The following is a 22,037-nucleotide window of genomic DNA, read 5'->3' on the forward strand; positions in this document are numbered from 1 at the left end:
AAAGCAGAGTCAACTGCCAAGGACCTAAGAGCTGACGTTGTGGCATTGTGTAATGAATAGTGTCAGATGGGCGTGTGGATAGATAGTAGGTTGCCATGGCAGCAAGGAGAGAGGTGCTAAGAGGTTACAGAGCTATCTGTCTTCCAAGACTTAGATACAGGGCAAATGGATGTGTGGACCCCCTTCCTTTCCACACGTGAAGCGCAAGAAGAACTTGGTGTTATAGAAACAAGCAGGACAAACTCTGCTTTTTCAGAGCCGCAAAAGGTGCTGGCTCACATGCACACATGCATGCATGCATGAATGGGTAAATTGAAATTAAAATATTTTTAGCAGGAAAAAAGTGTTAACTTGAAATGTCAATAATGGAGGCAGCTAAACAAGATGTCATCACTAATAAGAAAAGTAACATTGACACATACACATTTATAGAAATGGCACTACCTTATTTGTTTTTTTAAGGAGAGGCGCAAATTTGGCCCCTTGGGCTGGAACATACCCTATGAATTCAACTCAGCAGACTTTACAGCCAGTGTTCAGTTTATACAAAATCATCTGGATGAATGTGACATTAAGAAAGTGAGAAAACTTTATATTCTATATTGTTACTTTTTTTTGTTTTGTGAAAGATAGTATGACTTGAGTAGTAATTAGCAGTTTCCCTAAATAATTATCATTGCATAGCTAAATCTGATTGTCCTGGGACATTTGCTATGTGGTTCCTGATTAGCTGAGATCAGGTATTATTGGAGACAGCCCTATGAAAGTTTAACAAAATGGTTCCAAACCAGCAGGAAATCAGTAGAACAACATCTGCAAACAAGTATGAGAAACAGCCCCCCCCCAAAAAAAATTGGAAAATAGGGTGTTTTGGGGTCCCCTCAAATGCACTCTTTTCATCTTGGAAGATTCAAGGTTGAAACTTGGTGCAGTTCTACATCTGTGTTTCATTAATTCCAATGACTAAAAATTATTTAGTTGCTTAACAGCCCAATTCTAAACTCCTGGGCACTGCCAGGTACAGCAATCCAAAATGGCTGCACTCTATCTAGCAGGGCCAGGGAGGCTGCTGGAGAGGCTACTTGAGTCTTCTCCAGCTATTTTGCTGGTGCAGACTTGAGAAGCCCCATGTCAGGCTTTGCAGCCTGACATGGGGGAAAAGATCCTGCTTCCAGATGAGACCCCCACTGGTCCCACCCCCATCCTTGAGTGTACCAGGGATAGATTATACCAGCTCTTCTCTGTAGGCCTCTGGAATCAACTGGAAGTCACTTTCACAAAGCCAGTAGTGACTTTCCGGCTGCTTTTGAAGGCCTGCAGAGACCCAGTACAACCTCCAATTGCATCTGGAGGGCACCAATTTGGAGCCAACTGGATGCAAGGGCAGGTGAAAGGGTCCAACTTAGGACTCACCAGAGATCTGTTCACAACCCACAGTTTGAGAGACCCTGGCTTAATGTATATGGAATTGCAAAATGTACTTTGTAATAAACATGTTTTGTACTGGGCGCTATTATTATTAGTTCTCTTCTACTTTGGGGGATTTTGTAGAGCAACATTTCCAGGAGTAAGTCAACTTCAGAGTTATGGAGGTCCCCAAATGATCCCTGAAGCATGGTGCGCACATCTCTGCATAAGACAGATATTGGTTATAACTACATGGAATTTTTAATGCACTGTTTTTGTCTCCAGGGAATTTCTTGGAGTACAGTTCGATACATGATTGGAGAAGTGCAATATGGAGGCAGGGTCACTGATGATTATGACAAGCGTCTTCTAAATTGCTTTGCAAGGGTAAGGCGAAGTGATAAGGCAATTCTTAAACATAAGGAAACTTGTTTCAACAGAAAAAAATTATTTTCCATTGGACTAAGATATAGGATGGTATTAAAACGTGCTGATATTTTATTAGGACAGCCTCAGCATGAAGTGAATCACCTGGCAAGTTAGAGCACTTTTATATATGACTTTAGATTTCTTTTAAGACCATCTGGTATAAGCCTTATCTTATGTATAGACTGGTTAATCTTTCCATTACCCTTCCTTTTTAAGAAGCATGTTTTCGGCTCCTTATACAATTTGCAATGGTCCATTAATTTGGTGACATGTTGGATGGAGGCCTCCACTTCCTCTCTTCCATAATATGTAATATGTTAATATGCTAATACCTTACATTAACTTTTTTCTACTTTGTACAGGTCTGGTTCAGTGAAAAGATGTTTGAGAGCACGTTCTGTTTTTACACTGGATACAAAATCCCTGTGTGCAAAACTCTGGATCAGTATCATGAGTACATTTCAACTCTCCCTACTATGGACAGCCCAGAAGTCTTCGGTCTTCATCCTAATGCAGATATCACGTAAGAGAGTTTGAGACATTCTGTAGCAAAGATGGAATTCACTTTTTTTTTTTAAATATAGTGATACACTATGGGTGCAATCCTATCCTGCCCTGGAACAGGCAAGCCAAGAGACTTGTGCTGTATCCAGCACATTATAGGGGCCAAAAGTGGAAATTTTTCCCCTTACTTATGGGAAAGGTGCCCTTTCCCCTATGGGTCTCCTCAGACTTGTGCCACCTCCATCGGCGTGGAGGCTTGTTCCAGCCTCTGCAGGCCAATGTACCTCTACATGCCAGCCTAGCCAACTCCTGAGAAGGCGCAAATGTGCCTTACGGCACATTTTGCAACCCTCCTGGGCGGTGGCTTGAGACAAGGGACTTGCGCCGGCCCAAGTCAAGGGCTGGATTCCGCCCAAAATTATATATTTTGAGAAACAAAGTAAATTTTGCTGGAAATTCCCAATACAGTTTGTACGTACTTACAAAAACCTCCCTGAACTCTTTAAACATTAAGGCTACAATACCCAGCCTTAACTATACAGTTTTCTGAGAGCAAGCCCCATTGGACACAGTGCAACTCTCTTCTGAGTAGATATACATAGGATTGTGCTGTTAAGCTTCTAGGGGTGCAATCCAAAGTGCGCCCTAGGTCAGCGCAAGTCCCCTGCGCCAGCCTCCCAATTTCGCAGGAAAGGCATAAGGCACTTACACCACCAGGTGAGTCAGGAGGCTGGTGCAGGGGACTTGTGCTGGCCTCTGGAGGCCTAATGTGGCCCCAGCAGTGCCAGCAGAGGGTGAGTTTGCGTCAGTAGCAGGCTACTGGCACAGGGGTCTGGGGAGAGCAAGGGAGAGTGGTTGGGCCCATGGGTGAGCCGGGCCCAGGAGGAAGGTAGAGCCATATCCGGCACTTAGGCCAGATTCTAAACCCCCTCCCGCTGGACCCAGCCCAGTGCTGGGCTGTTCAGATGTGCACCACATCTTTAGGTGGTGCTGATCTGAGTAGCCCCATTCTGACCACTGCTGTGTTACCTAGGAGAAAGGAAGTCAGTTTCCCTTGCCCTGGGATGCACTGCTGCCAGCCTCAACCCTGCACTGGGTACAGCACAGGCCAGCTGGCCTGCCTGTTCCAGTACAGAATAGGATTGCGTTGTAAGATTGAAAAATATAATTTTCAAAGTATTCTCTTGTGATAATGCTACACACAGAGGCTGTCTTTCCCAAATGCTCTAACTTTGTTTCTGTGGCACCTTTTGGTCCTATCTAATCACACCAAATTGTTTAGGTGACTGTTTTACAAATTTAACTTTGATTAACAATATCAAATGTCTTGACTGACGCAAAATAGATATTGTTGTGGTAGTTTTCATGAAACTATTTATTGATAGAATTGCAATCCTACATAATAACCAGTTCCATTTTAAATGTTATCTTTCACTGGGTCACAATTCACCCTTAATAGCAAGTATGTTATTTTTTGTTTCAGATATAATCGATATTAGGGTACAATCAGTTGTTCTGCAGTTCCTATAATTCTGTTATGAATTATGTTATTTGCAAGATGTTCTTCCTTAGCATTTCTAAAATTGCTAGAAACTAATCAAACATTTCATTCACATTTTTAGCAAGTTTTGAACTCTTGATTAGTAGATGTAGTATATAAATACCCAAGGGCTTCATACATTTTGCTGTAAATAAAATATTTGCACATTTTTCAACTCTCAGATCTAAAAGACAGAGTACAAGAGCTGTTCCTTACATTATTATGGAAAAACAAGACTGCAGTCTTGGGGGAATGGCATGTCTGAAGATCTATTCCTAGATAGATACAAAATGTCAAAGCCATAATACATTATATTACAGCATATATTATCATTTCGACATTTAATTGTTATTCAGGCATATGTATGCCTCCTGCAATTAAGTGCATGTCTTTCAAGAGGAATGTGAGAAGCAGCCCTACTGTGTAAAAGTGGTAGAAGTATAAATTGACCATTCTGCTGTCCACCACATACAGGTCTCATGAAGAGGGCTTATGCATGAGCAGTGGTTTATGGATTATGCCCATATGCAGTACATGCAATTATATCACTTGGAATGCTAGGAAACTTTCCACACATCAAATTTATTTTTTGATTGCTTTGTGGAAGAGAAATATCTCTCAGCATGCAGATATCAGAGGGCTACCTGCTAACCAATTTGGAGAAGGCAATACCCCGAGGAAAGGCTAAGAAGCATTTTTTTGTGTCAGCTGGGTAGCTTCTCTGGTTAGCATTTTCTGCTTAGAAAATGTATAGAAGCTTCAGGTTCCCTTGCATCCCTCTTTCTACAGTTTTTAAGCTTTAAGGTTTAAATGCCTGTTGGAAAAAAAAAATCATTTGGAGCATTTATACATATTTTTGAACCAGTCAGAAGTATATATCTTTTTAAAGAAATTCTTAAAAAGTCTAGAACCAACATGGAATGCTTCAAAGGAAGAAATTAAGTATTCAGGGTTTAGTGTCATATTAAAATCTGAAACTATTGCACATTGCACACTGATAATTTTCAAATATTTGCTCAATTAATGATTGTGTCTTAGGACTGTGTAGGCAAACCCTTCTGTGTTTACTGTCAGTTAATTTCTTCTCAGGGTGTTGTTGATACATGCACCTGGTGTGTAGTGGTTCTAATCCAGTGAGCAAGTATGAGCAGGACACAATCCTTTGTCTTATATTTTAGTTCACAACTGGAAAGGACTGGCCGTTCCAATTTGTGATGAATGGAACAAATTTTGTCACATTATGTAATGGATAGAAATCAAAGAAGAGAACATATTTCTAGACGAGTGGTAAAAAGGAACTATCCTAGATCAGCAGTTCCCAAACTGTGGGTCAAGACCCATAGTGGGTTGTGTGACCCAATTTTGGTGTGTCATGAAACTGAAAGGGCAGATTAGGCTATGTGCATCAAGGGTTAAAGAAGCTGTTACCTGGACGAGCACTGCTGCTGAATCACCTTTACAACCACACCCCTTGTTATTTATAAATCAGGTAGCAGCCTCTAAAACATTTGGGAACCACTGACCTAGACAAAGAGCTGTAAAGCTCCAATCGCATCAATTCATTTTCTAAAAATGAAGCCATTCATCTGCAGAACTTTAGGGTATCTTTCCCTCTATTCTGAAAGTCCCCAATAGGATTGTAGTCAAAACAGAGCCATCCACAAAGAAGATGGAAGTTTCTGGTTTTTCCCTGAATTTCAGAGTTTTGCAGAATTTTGCTCTGCAGAGTTTTGTTCTATTCTGTCAAATTCAGATTCCCACCTTGAGCCTCCCACCTTGACATGGCGCCTCTCAACTCTGCACCAGCTAAATAGGGGGGGCCTGCATTGCAGGGCCTGCTCCCTTACCTGGGGGAAGGGGATGAATGTCCCGTTCCCTGGAGGAGCTGCTGGCATCTGCCTGCCAAACACTGAATGCATCAGCAGCCATTATGGTGCTGCTGCTCCTCTGGGTACCTGGCCGTTCAGGATTGGGCTGTGAGTTCAGTAGAACTTACTCGCAGGCAGAGGAGTATTTAGCTGCTGGACTCTTCTTGTTTTCCATTTATTTAAGTCTGATTGGAGCCTTTAATGTTCTGTAGATGCTCACATTCCAGGAATCCCATTGTGCCCACCTGCTAAATTTAGACATTTTAATCCTTCACAATCTCAGAATAATATGTTTTGATCTCATTCATTGCTAACACCTGTGACTTTTCAGTGTTCCTCTGACAATTGATGTTGCTCATAATTTCTGAAATATCACATGTTTAAAATTCCTCTCAGCTATCAAAGTAACACCGCAGCTGATGTCTTGAACACCATTACCAACATTCAGCCAAAGGAAAGTGGAGGTGGAGTAGGAGAGACCCGAGAAGCCATTGTGTATCGATTGGCTGAAGATATGCTGGAGAAGCTGCCTCCTGATTATGTGCCCCATGAGGTTATTAACTTTAACCAACTGTTATGAGAGTTTTTCCAGACTTAGAATTGTGGAAGTATTAAATTATTGAAGCAGAGTCCTGCAGCAGCTCTGCCTTTTGCATGGACTGGAAGCTGCATTTGGGCAGGATGAAAACTATTTAACTGGTGTCAGTGTTGCTCAGTGAATGTAATGAAAAAGAAAATGGTTGGGGATGTAAGCACTAAAGGAAGGAGAGGTTGCAAACAAAAGTCAGGAGGCTATGATGGAGGAACACATCTCAGAACTCTAGCAGACCAAGACTATCAGAGGTTGCAGACTGAAATAAAATCCACTGTGGAGGAATGGGTTGGTATTGACTTGGTACAAACACTACTTATGTAAAGCTAGCAGGAGTGGAGCATGTGATTTTATACCTTCTGCGTGACAGAACACTTAATGGCAGACCTAGACAAACAAACAACATACTTCTCTGGTGAGCTCTCCATGGCAGAGTTAGTCAGCTGAAGGTGGGTAGTTCCTCTTCCCAGGCAGGCAGGTCAAGCAAAAGCTTCTTGTGGAGAGGAGCTCCTCCTGTGCACATACCCATCATAACGTTACCTGTGATGGACTTTTCCTCCAGAAATTTGTCCAATCCCCTTTTAAAGGCATCTAGGCCAGATGCTGTCGCCACATCCAGTGGCAAGGAGTTCTACAGACTAACTACACACTGGATAAAGAAATATTTTCTTTTGTCTGTTCTAATTCTCCCAACACCCAATTTTAGTGGATGTCCCCTGGTTCTGATGTCGTGTGAGAAGGAAAAGAGCATTTCACTATCCAGTTTATCCATCCCCTGCATAATTTTGTATGTCTCAATCATGTACCTCCTCAGGCACTTTTTTTTCTAGATTGAAAAACCCCAAATGCTGTAGTCTTTCCTCATAAGGGAGGTGCCCCAGCCCAGTAATCATTTTGGTCACTCTCTTCTGCACCTTTTCTCAGCAGCCTTTGGTTGAGGGACCATGCCTTCTGAAAATCCATACATATAATATCCACAGGTTCTCCCATGTCCACATGCCTGTTGACCTTTTCAAAGAATTCTAAAAGAGGCTGGTCTTCCCAGGTGAAATCTCCAAAGATCAGGAAGACAACAGCTGACTGTAGCCCTGGGAACTGCAGAAGCCTGCTGATGGGAAATATGGTTTCAGTGTTGCTTGTTTTTAGAGCCTTATGTGTGTGAATAGTTACTATGATGTCTTCCTAAATCTGGCAATATTTTGCACAGAACAATGGTTCCAAGTGGGCAGTCTTCTAATAGTCAACAGCTACTGTTCAGTCTTTCAGTCAAAGCTGTTAATGGGTTCCATGTTTCAGCCATAATCCTGAAATATTTTTGCAACAGTGATTCCTACCTGTTCACAGCTACTCCTCTCAATCTTCAACTTTGGTGTCATTTTCTAGAAAACAGGCTTCTAGAGATGATACAAGATCGGTATGATAGTGTTATGTGATGTAGTTAATTGGATTTGGTTGTTTGATGTCAGAAAGCCATATCAGAGTGAGGGAAATACTGTCTGGGCTCACTCTGTGTGGACAAATGTTTTGGCCCTCGTTTGTAGCCCTCCTGCCCCAATCAGTTGCTGAAACTGGGGTGATATTTTTGTAGAGGATGGGCACCACAATCTTATGCATGTCTACTCAGAAGTAAGTTTCATTGTGCTAAGTGGGGCCAGGCCCATAGCCAGGATTATAGAGGTGGGGGTGACTAATTTTTCAGGGGGGGCAATTATGTCAAGTATCTATACTGGTGTGCAAATGAAGGATAAGTATGGAGAAACATCAAAGACCCATAACAACCCGAATTTCATGAGGAGGATATATTTTGGGTTTTTCTTTTTTTGAAAGATGCATTCATTATCTGTAAAGCAACAATAATTTGCATAGAATAAATGTATCTCTTATGCAATGTAAAATCTATTTGACTACATAGAAATAACATGCAACTTATCCTTTCATTTTGGACACCAGTCCAATACAGAGGCTTGCAACCTGCAAAAGTAAAACATATCACTATGATATAGGTAGTATTTACAGGTGGAGCCTACTTATCCACGTTAGTTCCATTCCATGACTCCGCGCGATTGACAAAAAACACGTTGTGCTAAATGCCATAGAGTTACACAAATTCGCTGCAGCCTGACACTTCCGGATGGAGGGAAACTAAGGCAGCTGTTCTCAATCCCCTCCCCTCCTACTGAGCCCTCCTGTTGCCAGCTGTCCTGCTTCTTTCAGAGTTGGAATGGTGAGCTTGCTTGGAAAGTCTCATCCTCTGTGTTCCAGGCGGCCTCCCCACAGCACTGCAGGTTCTCCTCCTACTTTTTGCTGCTGCTGCTCCTGCAGCCCTCCCTGGCCACCATCATGGAAGCTGCTCTGCCCTGGAGCATTCTGGGACTTGTAGTCCGGCTCTCTGCTCACCCTCACCTGTCTCTCCAAGGTTTCCCAAGGCTTGCTTGGGAAGGCTTGTTGGAGCAGGAGAGCCTGCCTCATCAGGGGAGGAGGGGAATTTAGGTTTTTTAAAGCAATCCCCTCTCCTCCTGCCTCCCTCTCCTGAGCCCTCCCTGTTGCCAGCTGTCCTGCTTCTTTCACAGGTGGGATGCTAAGCTTTTCAGAATCCAGCCCTATGTATTTCTACTCAGAAGTAAGCCCCATTGTAGTCAATGGGACTTACTCCTAGGAAAGTGTGGAGAGGATTGTAAGCTATATCTCAAGCTTTGCTTGGTGGGAAGGCTTGCTTGTGTCGGTGATTGCCTGCATCATCTGGGGGGGGGGGAATTCGGCAAACACTCCCTGGGTTTTTTAAAGCAATCCCCTCTGTTGCTACCACACCTGCCCCTGTGTGAGTGAGTGAGTGCGCACGCGCACGCACGCACGCGCGAGGGAGCTCCACCTTGCTGCATGTGTTCTGGTTACACAGGGTTTTCTGCCCCCCCTCTTTAGCCTCTTTGCTGCCTTAGGGGTTCCAGGAATGTTAGTGTTCCTTCGAAAGGGGGACCTCTTCTATGGCTCCAGGGCTATTCCCTGCCTGGTTGAGGCAGAGCCTTTTTGCAGTGTTTTGGGCTACCTGGGTGAGAGGCCACCGTGAGGCAAAGGTGTGTGTGACTTTCAGTACCCTCAGCCATTGAATCTGCATAAAAAATCCCGTGGATAAATAGGCTGCACCTGTACTTGTATTGAAAGCCTTTTATTTGCTGATGACACAAGTAAATTTATTTACTTTTCCTAAAAGCAGGAGGAGAGATATTGAAGTAAAATGCAGTAATGCCATTGGAACATTAGTTTTTTACATTATTCATTACTTTTAAAAAGCAAGGCACAGAAGACTTGAATCTACCTAGTAGAGCTGAATTCTCCTATCTTTCTGAGAATTGAATTTTCTTAGAACCTTTTCCACACTTAAGTTCTTGGTTCTCTTTAGCTCAAATGCTAGGTATACTAAATTAGCCATTCTTGAGTGAGACATTGATAATCTTTGAGGTCTGTTAATTTGTGTAAGCACTGAGAAGGTTGATTCACAAACTGCTGTGCTACATGCAAAAGTTCTTACTGCCGCTAACATACTGTAACAATCTTCAAAGGCACTCCGGTGTTTGTATATTTCACTGAAGAAATTACGCTTTTCAATTTTGTTCTTCTCAAGGAAATGTTTTACTGTTTTCATTTCTTCTTTACTTGGAATGGTAGTATTGAAATTCTTTAGATAATCAAGCCTAACATTTTCATCATCTAAATTTTCTGCTACCATTATTGCCTGAAGAATATCTTTATTGTTGTGGAATCTTCTTTTTATTTCGGCTAGCACTACATCCAGAATTTCAAAAACGTCAGAAGCATACTTACTGTGGGTGTCACTACATGATGCTCTGTTACCTGTTGTTTCAGACACCATATAATTATTGGTAAGGAATTAAATTTCCTTTTCCTTGGCATTTTTACTTCTTCCGCTTTAGCCAGTTTTGATGTTTCCTGCAGAATTGATTTCAAAGTTTCACTATTTCTTAACTCTTCTAGTGAACTTTCTATAGCTTGAATTAAGTTATAGGCCTGCTCCAAGGAAATGTCATGACTTTGGTGTCCCTTATCTACTGGAGAAAGAATTTCCAAAATATTTTTCATTACCACTAGACAAAATCTAAACTCTTGCTTCCGCATTATAAGATGGAGATCAGTGCTAAGAACCACATCTTCCCCATCAAATCTTTTTCCATTATTTATTGATATTAGTTCAAGAGTTTCTGATATGTTTGTATTCTTCAAAAATTGTCCTACACACCTGAAGATGTCCTGACCATCTCTGTTCCAGCAGAAGAGAAAGAGCTTTGCCTTCATACTCAGCAGCCACTATCCCATGGGACAAAAAGTTGTATAACTCCATACATTGTCCAAAAAATTCCCACACCATTGGCACAACCTTAGCTGCGTTAACTATAACTAAATGCAGTCTGTGGTTAAAACAGTGGACGTACAGAATTTCTTTCTTCAGTTTTTTTTATTAATGCCTGGACACCACCTTTCTTGCCACTCATAACTGATGCTCCATCGTAACATTGGCTCAGCAGATTGTTAGGATTTAAACCATACCTTCCTAACATATCTAAAGTTGTGTTTGTAAAGGTCTCAGCATCCAAAGCAGTTGTTGTCTCTATGGACAGCATGGATTCATAAATTTCACCATCTTTAACATATCTATTAGCAATTGCTATATTTTCTCTTCGATCTTTGTCTTTTCTTCCATCCTCCAAGACAGAAAAAAATGGGACATCTGCATTCTTTATGTCATTGGAAACTTCCTCTTGAATGAGAGCAGTCATTACTTTAACTATTTCATTTTGAATTTCTGGGGATTCGTAAGTGGCATTCTTTGGAATAATTTTGTAAGATTCAGTTAGTTTTGGATCCTTTTTGAGGGTATATTTGAAAATGTTTTTAAATAAACTTTCCTCCACATGTTCTTCAATGTTGTATATTCCTCATTGGAAGCTCATTAGCTACAAGAAACTGAATGATTTCAACAATGCTTGAAATGTAATACCTTTGTTTTTCAAGCACATTATCATTAATTAGAGTTGAAATAGATGTGTTTGAATCAGTTCTTTGGTTTCTTTCAGACCACATTAACATAGCCTGCACATGGGTCTCAGATGAAGCATGCTTGAAAAATCCTGATTGAGGGCCCAATCCTATCCAACTTTCTAGCACCGATGCAGCCCCGAGATAAGGGAACAAATGTTCCAATGCTTTGAGGAGGCCTCAGGGACTGTCCCTCCACCACAGGATGCAGTGCGTGTCCCAGTGGCACAGCTGGACTGGCCCTGGAAAATTGGATAGGATTTGGCCCTTAGTTTTATCCAATGCAGCCTTCCAATTACTAAATCCCTTTTTTACGTAAGCTTGCTCTTTAGTAAATGGAACAAACTGGTGACACAGGTGGAAACAACAGGTGGATAGCAAAATGCAGCATCTAGTTTTGAAGAATATTCCAACCACTTAAAATGTTGAAACCACTCTGATCTGAACGATCTGCCATCTTTGTTCTTTGGATATTTACCAAGTTTAATTTCTTTAATGGTCTCTCCTATTTGTGCTAAATCATCAGGAGTCTTCTCATTAACTGCCTTACTAACAGAAGCTATGATGTCTCTATCTGCACCTGTTGTTTCCAAAGTTTTTTGATTACACAAGTTTGAAGCTCGGTTTGTTCTGACAACAAAACGGTCCATGTTGGAAGATCTCAACACTAATTCTTTTGCACTCAGGTTCTACAGAGTAAATGTCTGTTTATTTGATGGAGTACATTCACAAATTTGCACATGTCAACAAACAATTGCAAAAATATCACACTTTTAATGAAAATATAACAGTTTGCTGGAGCCAAGAAGTCAAGTGTTCACTCCAGGGGTCATCCAGCATATACACAGAAGGGCCACATCGTATATCAGGCATGGTGTTCAGGGCCTAGAGCTATATTATTCAAATTTACACTAAATTAGAATTCCAATACCCATGAAAAGAGCTCTGAGATCTCTAGGAACCATCCAAAATCTCAGAGCCATGCTTCCTCCCGCCCCCCAAGAAAGGCCCTTCCCAGGCCCAAACAGCAGAAATGGTCCATCCAAAATCTCAGAGGCCAGAGCTATGCTTCCTCCCCCCCCACCCCCGAGAAGGGCCCTTCCCAGGCCCAAACAGCAGAAATAGTCCATCCAAAATCTCAGAGACCAGAGCTATGCTTCCTCCCCCCCCACCCCCGAGAAGGGCCCTTCCCAGGCCCAAACAGCAGAAAGAGTCCATCCAAAATCTCAGAGACCAAAGCCATGCATCCTTCTCCCTCCCCCCCCCCCGAGAAGGGCCCTTCCCAGGCCCAAACAGCAAAAATAGTCCATCCAAAATCTCAGAGACCAGAGCCATGCTTCCTCCCCCCCTCCCCCAAGTAGGGTCTGGGGTTTTACCTTAAGGAAAAATTATTAGCTAATCAATTTCCAATGAGAATGGCTGCCTTGATGAACTATGTCATACCAAAGGTCATGTGTATGACCAGGTTATAGTAACTTCAGGCAGTGGTACATATTAGTGAATAATTATCTTTTTATAGTCAAGATGCTGCAAATATTTGGCATGTGTGGGCTGCCACTGAAAAATCCAGTGGATTTTTCAAGGGAAGTGAAAAAAACAAGGTATCAGATTAATCCAGAAGCAATGTGAAAGAGTAATACTGATATCAAAGTTGTAATCTCTCCTGAAAAAAAATCCATAAATGATTTATTAAGTGAAACATGCTGCTGTTGCAACTTCACATTGTTGCAGTACTTATTTCTCAAAATTTAATAGGTACATGCAGTGACTGCAATGAATAGCTTTACAAATCTTAAGTAAAACACAAGAATATAACAACTGCTTTCTCTACCCACTAACTAGGTAATCATTCCCCTTGTGTATCTGTGTTTAGATGATCATAAAGTCAATTGATTTAGGGTGCAATCTACTGAGCCCTCATCCCAAACAGCCCCCACTGAAATAAATGGTGGCTCTGCAGATGCACTTCATGAACTTTACTCACAATTGCCTTTTTTCTACTTTTATGAATACAAGAAAGTTTTAAAATGCGATGCACTTGAATCTGAGATGGACTAAAGCATATTTTTAAAGGGCCAGTGTGTTTGAATTTAATTGCTAATATTTCCTGATGCATGGAATTTCCTGATGTCAATTTCACAATTGAATACAACATACTCTGACATAATCTTTACAGGAATATATTTCTGGAACAGAAATATATAGTAGTGGCTCTGTAATGACCCCTTTGATGTTTTAGGGCCCAATCCTATCTCCTGCCAGTCCACAGCATGTAGTGCCACCAATGGCACATGTACTGCATGCTATGTTGGGGGGAATGGCCAAAAAAATCTTTTTTATTTACCTCCCCATAGGCTGCCTGGCCTCCAATGAGTCTCCTCAGACCGACACCTGCTATTTAACTGAGGAGCATCAGAGTCGGGCTGGAAAAAGGGAGATAGGATTTTGGTGAGTGCTACTGCCATGGAGATCCACCCCCCCAAATTACACCTGACCTGGTCCCTACTCCCAGACTGCCTCCACTATGGACCTACCTGCTCTGTTGTGAGTTTGGTAGCCCTCTGCAGCCAGCCTGGGTTTCCCTGTTCCCATGACATTGTTAGCAAGATGCCTGCTGTCAGAGCAGCTTGCATGACAGCAGCCAAAGCCTAATACTGAAAGACTGAAAGATTTAGGGCGCAATTCTAACTTGTGCTGGAACAGGCAAGCCAGGAGGCTTGCGCTGTGTCCAGCACAGGATTGTGGCTAGCAGCGGCTTAGCCAGAGACAAGGGGAAACTTTTCCCCTTACCCCTGGGTAAGGGCTGCTGGTGCCTATGGGCCTCCTTGGACTTGCGCCACCTCCTGAGGTGGCGCAAGTCCAAGGAGAGCAGAGTGGCTTGAAGCCACTCCGTTCTCCCTGGGAATAGGGGTTGGGATCCAGCATAACTGCTGGATCCCAGCCCCATCTCCCGCTTCCTGCCTGCCCGACCCCGGGGTCGTGCATCACCCTCCCTCTGCCCTCCCAGGAACGCCTTCCTCCCTCATCCTCCCCACCCCCCCCAGCCTACTTTTTGTCCTTGTGTCTGCTAATCTGAGCCAACGCAAGGAGCTGGGGTGAAGCTGGCGTGGAGGCTTCTGTCAGCCTTCGCAGGCCAGCGCTTCTCTTAGCGTTGGCCTGGCTTCCACCCAAAGAGGTGCAAACATGCTTTACAGCATATTTGCGACCCTCCCAGGCCAGCCCAAGGGACTTGGGCCTGCATAGGGCACAGTTAGTATTGCTCCCTTATTTGCATAAGTCCACCATAGGATTAGTTTTCTGGGTGGGGAAGAGGGGGGGAAGATACAGCAGCAATGGTACATATTGTATCTTATCCTCCCTCCTTTTCCTTCCTCAGATATACACCACCAAATTAGGTGGGTATGTCAGAGGAGATCCATAGGTGACCCCAGGGCTTACACAGAGGTAAGTAAAAATTATTTTTATTTACCTCCCACTTACCTTTAGGTCATTTCCCAGAATAGGATGCAGAGTGTACCTTTTTGGCTCAGCTGCATCAGTGTTGGTGGTTGCTGATAGGATTGGACTGTTAGAAACATTTACTTCCTAGTTTCATTGATTTTAGGGGAAGCTGTTCTGCAATTAGTATGCTTGCTTTAATCTATACAGAGCTCATGCATTTTTTGTGTTTTTTTAATGTTTGTTTTAAAATGCTATTCAACCATATCTATTCTATGTAAATTTTTGCACTGGACCAGCCCTCTTCCCTGGCTTCTCCCCAGAGACTTAGACTACTGTTCTTCTGCCCCTTCCATATTGTCCACACCCTGATTTTCCTCCCTTCCTTCTTGATTTTCATCTTTGCTGGCTGAGTGACTATGGCTGCAATCTTTCCTGGGAGTAAGTCCCATTGAAATGAGTGAGACTTACTTCTGAGTAGACACACATAGGCCTTGTGCTGTATATCAACTATTCGTTGCATATCTGTTATAATATCTGAAGAGAAAACTCACATCTCCCCCATGGTAAGTTTCATGAGTTGCACCTGATTTTGAGATTAGTGCAATTCCCAGGGATGGACTTGCAAAGGGAGGGTCATAACTCAGTGATAGAGGACATCGTGCTTTGCATAGAAGAGGCCTCGGGTTCAGTCCCTGACATCTCTACTTAAAAGATCTCAAGTAGCAGAGCAAGTTATCAGAGATCCTGCTTGGCCAAGTTGACAACTGTGGGCTGTACAGACGGATGTACTTAAAAGATCTCAAGTAGCAGAGCAAGTTATCAGAGATCCTGCTTGGCCAAGTTGACAACTGTGGGCTGTACAGACAGATCATCTTACTAAGGCAGCAATGTATTCATTGTAATTTCCCTTGTGGACATTAATCTACAATTATAAAAAGCAGATGTAGCATAGTAACTTATGTATGTGCTTGCCAATTGTTGTAATGTAGTTAATGCATCAAGGCTGCTCCATCAGCTATTGCCCTTGCACTGAGTTGCTTGGGCATGCTTGCCTTGCCTCCTGTATCAGAGCTGAAGGGGCTGGCAGAACTTGTATTGTTCTCAAATGAGAGTAAATAATTTGCTTGGAATAAGAATCCTTTGGTAGATATTGGACTGGTTGAGTTTTTCTTCTTCTTAATCACAAATAGTAAAGCTGCTATTTTTTCAGGATACAAATATAATTATTTTTCTAGTGCTATTCCAAACACTTTATTGACTGACTTGCTTTCTTTTAATTTCCTGTATTTAGGTGAAAGCTCGTTTAATTAAAATGGGACATCTTAATTCTATGAATATTTTTCTTCGCCAAGAAATTGATCGAATGCAAAAAGTTATCAAGATCGTTCGGAACAGTCTGAATGACCTTAAGCTGGCTATAGAAGGAACTATTATTATGAGTGAGGTAACCAAATACATCACTGTAGAGGCAGACTGCCTCTGTTTGTCAGATGCAGGGGAGGGCACTGGGTCGCAGATTGTGTCTGTTGTATTTGGTGGGCCACTGTGAGATACAGGAAGCTGGACTAGATGGGCCTTTGGCCTGATCCAGCAGGGCTCTTCTTATGTTCTTATGACTGCTCATTTTGAAACAAACCCAAGTCAGGCAATTTTTATATATGGATTTTTATTTCTTCAGAATTTAAGGGATGCACTTGATAATATGTATGATGCTCGAATTCCTCAACTTTGGAAACGTGTATCTTGGGATTCTTCCACACTTGGATTCTGGTTTACTGAACTTCTAGAAAGAAATAACCAGTTTCGTGTCTGGATATTTGAAGGGAGGCCACATGTATTTTGGATGACTGGATTCTTTAATCCTCAGGGTAAGTAATATATACTATGTATTTTTTTGAGTTTGATTTACATGATTATGGTAGCTTTTATAGAGGCATATAAGCAGGAATCAAATGCATTTCATTTCAAAATTATTCTCCAATTTTTTTCAAGGAAAACCCAAAGTGGCTAACAATATGCGCGCGCGCGCACACACACACACACACACACACAGACAATTCTCAAGTAAAATATCAAAAGCATAGCAACATTAATAATACAAGGAACAATACAAACAATAATATTTCTGATATCTGGTTACACAGCCATAACAAAATTAGTTAGAAACTGGATATAACAAGCATCTTAAAAACCAATCCACTATCTCAAAGCAGTGGCCACATACATTACTTTGTAGTCTCCTCGGGCATTACCTAACAAAGCAGCCTGGCAATGGGAGTTTTCCTGTCTAAAAATCTGATTAGACAAACCCATCTCAGAAAACTCAGGCTTCCTCTCCCCACCCACCTTTCATTTCTCACCTTGAGTGTTCTAAGAGTACAAACCTCTGTGCCTGTCTTGCTGTGTCTAAATGGGGTGGTGCCTTCACTGCAACCGTAACAGGGTGGCCTCCTTTGGTGCCACCTATGGTGGGCCCATATTATCTCTATGAGTATTTTTTATGCATGCCCTCAATAGATTTTTGGCATCTATTAGCAAGATAGGTATCAGTCATTGCATGTGTACATAAGAAGCTGCCTAATTTCCGAGTCAGACCATTTGTCCATCTAACTCAGCGTTGACAACACTAATTGGCAGCATCTCCTGAAACATTTTAGACATTTTTCTCCTACCTGCAGATGATGGGTATTGAATCTGGGACCTTTTTCATGCATTCATTCATTCTTCATTCACATGCACTGCCACTGAACTGCAGCCCTTTCCCAAATACATGCCACTGTGTCATTACAAATGGCCTTTCCTGAAGATAAATTGTACAGCAATACATAAACAGATATATATAAAATGGGAAAGCCTTAAACAAGTAATTGTTTAATTGAGGATTGAATGTGACATCTAACATGACTAGGTTATGAGAATTTCCCATTCTTTCTTGGCAGCCTGTTTCTTTCTATCCAACAACTGACATTTGCACATTTAAGGAAAAGTAAGGGGAAAGAAAATTACAATTCTATCTAAGCTCTCTGCTAGCAGAACGTGTGTTCTGCTGCTGCATACTGTCACAAAAGCACCATAAAGCGCTTTGCGACAGTGCAGGGAGTTGGTATGCTAGCAGGGAGGCTGTAGCCTTCCCCCACATGCCAGCAGCCATGAGGACACCTGCCAAAGCAGTTATGTCCAGCACGGGGTTAGAAGGAAGATGGAGAGAGTTGGAAGGGGGAGGAGCTGGGGTGGGGGATTGGAGGGGCGGAGGGGGTGGGCAGCACTGTGTGTACCATTTCCTAACCTCTTTCCCAGACCTGCTGCACAGATCAACACAGACTTACACCAGCAATATCACTGACACAGGACCAAGTTGACCCATTGCTGCAGCTGGGGCTTATCCCAGGGCAAGGGAACAGATGTCCCCTTATCCTGAAGAGACCTCCAGGAGCCAAAAAGCCCCCGCAGGATGTAGCAGTAGCCACTCTGGTGCCACTGCATCACCTTGTGGGGATTTAGATAGGATTGGGCAATTGTCCCAGAAAAAAGCAATAAAACATAATAAATCATTTTCCACCTTCAGTGCTGTAATGAATTGATGAATGCTACTATTTGAATTCTAAGAAAATAGCCTTGTATCAGACACAGAGTGAATAAAAGCTTTTTGCTGCAGTATACTTCCTTTTGGAAAAAGTATTTCATCATCTTTGGGTTCAGGATGTTTTGGAAGCAAAACAGTTCTTAGGACTACCTGAAGATGTGGTGATGGCCAATAGCTTAGATTAGTGGTTCTCAAACTCTCCAGGAATTTGAGAACTGCTGGTAAGTGCTCGCAGGGGCAGAACTGAGAGGAGGAATGTGTCCCAGTGGCGCCACAGCGATCGCAGCACTACTGGCACTCAGGAGCTTGTCTCCCTACCTGGGGGGTCTGCAAGCCTCAGAGAGAGTCAGAAGGCCCACAGTCCCCTGTGCGGGTCCCTCCCAAGCTTCTTAACACTCTGATCTGCAGGTCAGAGCACACTTTCAGAAAACTGCAATCGCTACGGTGCTGTTGGGGCACCCATTCCTGGGCCATTCCCTTAAGGGGGAATGGCCTTTTTAATGTCCTGTGGTGGGTCATGACCCACACCTAAGCACCAGTGGTTTAGGTCACTTTAAAAGAGATCAGGTCTTTATCTGGTCATGATGGCTGTATATTACCTCCAGGTTGGAAGTGTGCTGCTAAATACCAGTTGCAAGGGAGTAATTGTGAGAAAGGGGTATTCTTTCATCTCCTGCTTGTGAGTTTTCCAGCTTGTGGGACACTGTAGGAAACAGAATGCTGGACTAGATGGGCCTTTGGCCTGATCCAGCTGCACTCTTATGTTCAAGATATAAAATATAACCCAGAGCAATAGTGCTTCCATGACTCTTTAACCAACACGGATCATAGCATAACCATCATTGCCTTCTGTTGGTCCAGTTTCTCAAATCCCCATTATGCAATTCATCTTAGTTTACTAATAAATTGCAATCATTATAGTCAATAGTACTGTTTTTCTTCTTTTTTTTCATTTCTTTTTATTTATTCAATAGCTTTTGCTAGTAATTTGCTGCTGAGAATTTTAGTGCATGTTTTTTCAATGCCATGAATGCTTTAGGGTGCAATCCTAACTTGCGCTGGAACAGGCAAGCCAGGAAGCTTGCGCTGTATCCGGTGCAGGATTGTGGCCAGCAGCGACTTAGCCAGAGGCAAGGGAAAATTTTTCCCCTTACCCCTGGGTAAGGGCTGCTGGCGCCTATGGGTCTCCTCGGACTTGCGCCACCTCCTAAGGTAGCGCAAGTCCAAGGAGAGTGGAGCGACTTGAAGCCGCTCCATTCTCCCCGGGGATGGGGGTTGGAATCCGGCTTAACTGCCAGATCCCAGCCCCGCCTCCTGCTCCCTGCCCACCCCCAAGGCTGCCTATCACCCTCCCTCCCCCCACCAAGGAACGCCTCCCTCCCTCCTCCCCACCCTCCCAAGCCTACCTTTCGTCCTTGCATTGGCTAATCTGAGCTGATGCAAGAAGCTGGGGGAAAGCTGGCGTGGAAGCTTCCATCAGCCTCTGCAAGCCAGCGCTTCTCGGAGCACCAGCCTGGCTTCCTCCCGAGGAGGTGCGAACGTGCTTTACGGCATGTTTGCGACCCTCCCAGGTCAGCCCAAAAGATTTGGGCTGGCATAAGGTGCAGTTAGGATTGCGCCCTAAGTCACAAAGCACTGTGATTTGAAGGCAGAGAATGGGAAAAAGTTGCATTATTACACCTGCTTTGTTCTTTCATCGACTTTGCAGGGTTTCTAACAGCTATGAGGCAAGAAGTGACTCGAGCACACAAAGGCTGGGCTTTGGATACAGTCACCATACATAATGAAGTGCTGAAACAAGTTAGAGAAGAAATCACCGCAGCCCCTCCTGTATGTATGAAATGTGTTTATTCAGGCATTAATTTCAATACACTTTTGGGTAATTCCAGATACAAATGCTAAAGGAAAAACTGGCATTGTATTTGCCTTCTACTTTCTAATCATGTCAAAAATGGTAGTAATGTTCTTCCAGTGCATGGCAAGGAAGTGCTAAACAAATTACTTGAGATCACAGCATTGTGTGATATTATCTCTTGCACTTGTAGTAAACTAAATTGGGATAATTCTGTAGCCCTGTTCAGTCATTCAGAGTCTAGTGCTGTGTACCCAGATGCGAGACAAACTGGAGTGCACTGGCGTTGATGCATACTATGGTCACGCTCCGGTTTTCTCCAGATATAGCATTTCTCTGCAGAGGCAAATGCTGTACTGGGGAGAGCTTCTCCCTGTGATTTGGAATGCTCATGGGAGAAACTCTCTCCAGGTGCAGTGTTGACCCCTGCAGACAAACGCTGTACCTAAGACAGCCAAGATCATGGCTATAGAGCAAGTTGGTTTCAGGGTTTGTGCCTAGCCAGCATGTTCCCTTTCACTCTGAACCTGGGTAAAGTGCACCCAGATTCTGAATGACTGAACAAGACATGTATGTGATATTATCAGATTATGATAAAGATCATAATCAGTTTCTATGATTGACTTAATTAACTTCTATTATTTATTCTTGTCTCATTAATTGACTTAAAATTTTACAAAACAGTACACAAAATCCATCTTTTTCCTTTGTATATATTTCATGTGCAGTATATATTCTGTCATTCTCTCTCTTTCTTTCTCCCCCCCTCCAGTGTTCATTTAATTTGCAATGGCATGTTGCTGAAGATAGCAGAAGTGGGAACATTGACTAAAACATTGCAAAGTGATTTCTGTGTTGTCGTTCATAGGGATAGACACACACACATGCAGAGGAAGAGACATTGAATTTTGTGTCTTTTCAGTTAACAATATCTGAACATTTTTCATTCCCACTTACTACACTTTCAGAAACTTTATAGATTACACCTCTTTACTATTTCAAAATTCATTAAATTATACCACATCTAATATTGAATAGCTTAAATCAGCCAGTCAAGTTGTAATTTTAAAAACAGACACTTTTCTATGCATAATAAACATTCATTCTTTTCACACAGGAAGGAGTATATATTTATGGATTGTACTTGGATGGAGCTGCATGGGACAGACGTAATAATAAACTCACTGAATCTACAGCAAAGATTCTCTTCACGTTACTCCCTGTTGTGCATATTTTTGCGATTAATACAACTGGTCCAAGAGATCCAAAACTCTATGTTTGTCCTATTTACAAGAAGCCTAGAAGAACAGATCTGACTTATATTACTGCAATCTATCTAAGGACAACTGTATCACCAGATCACTGGATACTAAGGGGAGTAGCTCTCTTGTGTGACATCAAATAAATCCTGTTACAAAACATTTGGCTATTACAAAAGCATACTAAAATGTGAGTTCAATCAAAAAAGAAAACACATACTGACTTTTTCTAACCATCTGAAGATGGTCGGTTGTTCTCTTCCCCCTTGAGTAGCAATTCCCATTTGCATTATAATTTCTGTCTTTTACAGTAATGCGTTGATATTCTGTTACTTGCAAACTGCATTAAATTGTTTTTTGTCAAAATGTAAAATCAAATCCTTAGTTTTGGTTTTTTTTTCCTTGCGCTCCATTTGTTATATTTTTAATGGTGCTTATCAGCACAGTTGCCTAACCAGGTATATGGTATTTCCGTTCAATGACCCAGTTGTTGGAAAGGTCTTCAGGAGTAAA

The 22,037-nt window shown here is 42.4% G+C and overlaps 1 protein-coding gene across 1 annotated transcript in view; it reads left to right on the forward strand.

The window, feature by feature from the left end:
• Positions 1-21,670, forward strand: part of DNAH8 (dynein axonemal heavy chain 8) — a 188,528-nt gene extending 166,858 nt beyond the window's left edge. The window contains exons 82-89 of the mRNA XM_066623193.1: positions 463-579; positions 1,693-1,794; positions 2,199-2,359; positions 6,145-6,301; positions 16,122-16,274; positions 16,509-16,698; positions 20,122-20,243; positions 21,383-21,670. Of these exons, the coding sequence (XP_066479290.1) occupies positions 463-579; positions 1,693-1,794; positions 2,199-2,359; positions 6,145-6,301; positions 16,122-16,274; positions 16,509-16,698; positions 20,122-20,243; positions 21,383-21,670 (1,290 nt within the window). The remainder of the gene's footprint in view (positions 1-462; positions 580-1,692; positions 1,795-2,198; positions 2,360-6,144; positions 6,302-16,121; positions 16,275-16,508; positions 16,699-20,121; positions 20,244-21,382) is intronic.
• The last annotated feature ends 367 nt before the right edge of the window (positions 21,671-22,037 follow it).

The sequence above is a fragment of the Tiliqua scincoides genome, chromosome 1 (assembly GCF_035046505.1).
Source record: "Tiliqua scincoides isolate rTilSci1 chromosome 1, rTilSci1.hap2, whole genome shotgun sequence".
In the NCBI taxonomy this organism is placed as follows: domain Eukaryota; kingdom Metazoa; phylum Chordata; class Lepidosauria; order Squamata; family Scincidae; genus Tiliqua; species Tiliqua scincoides.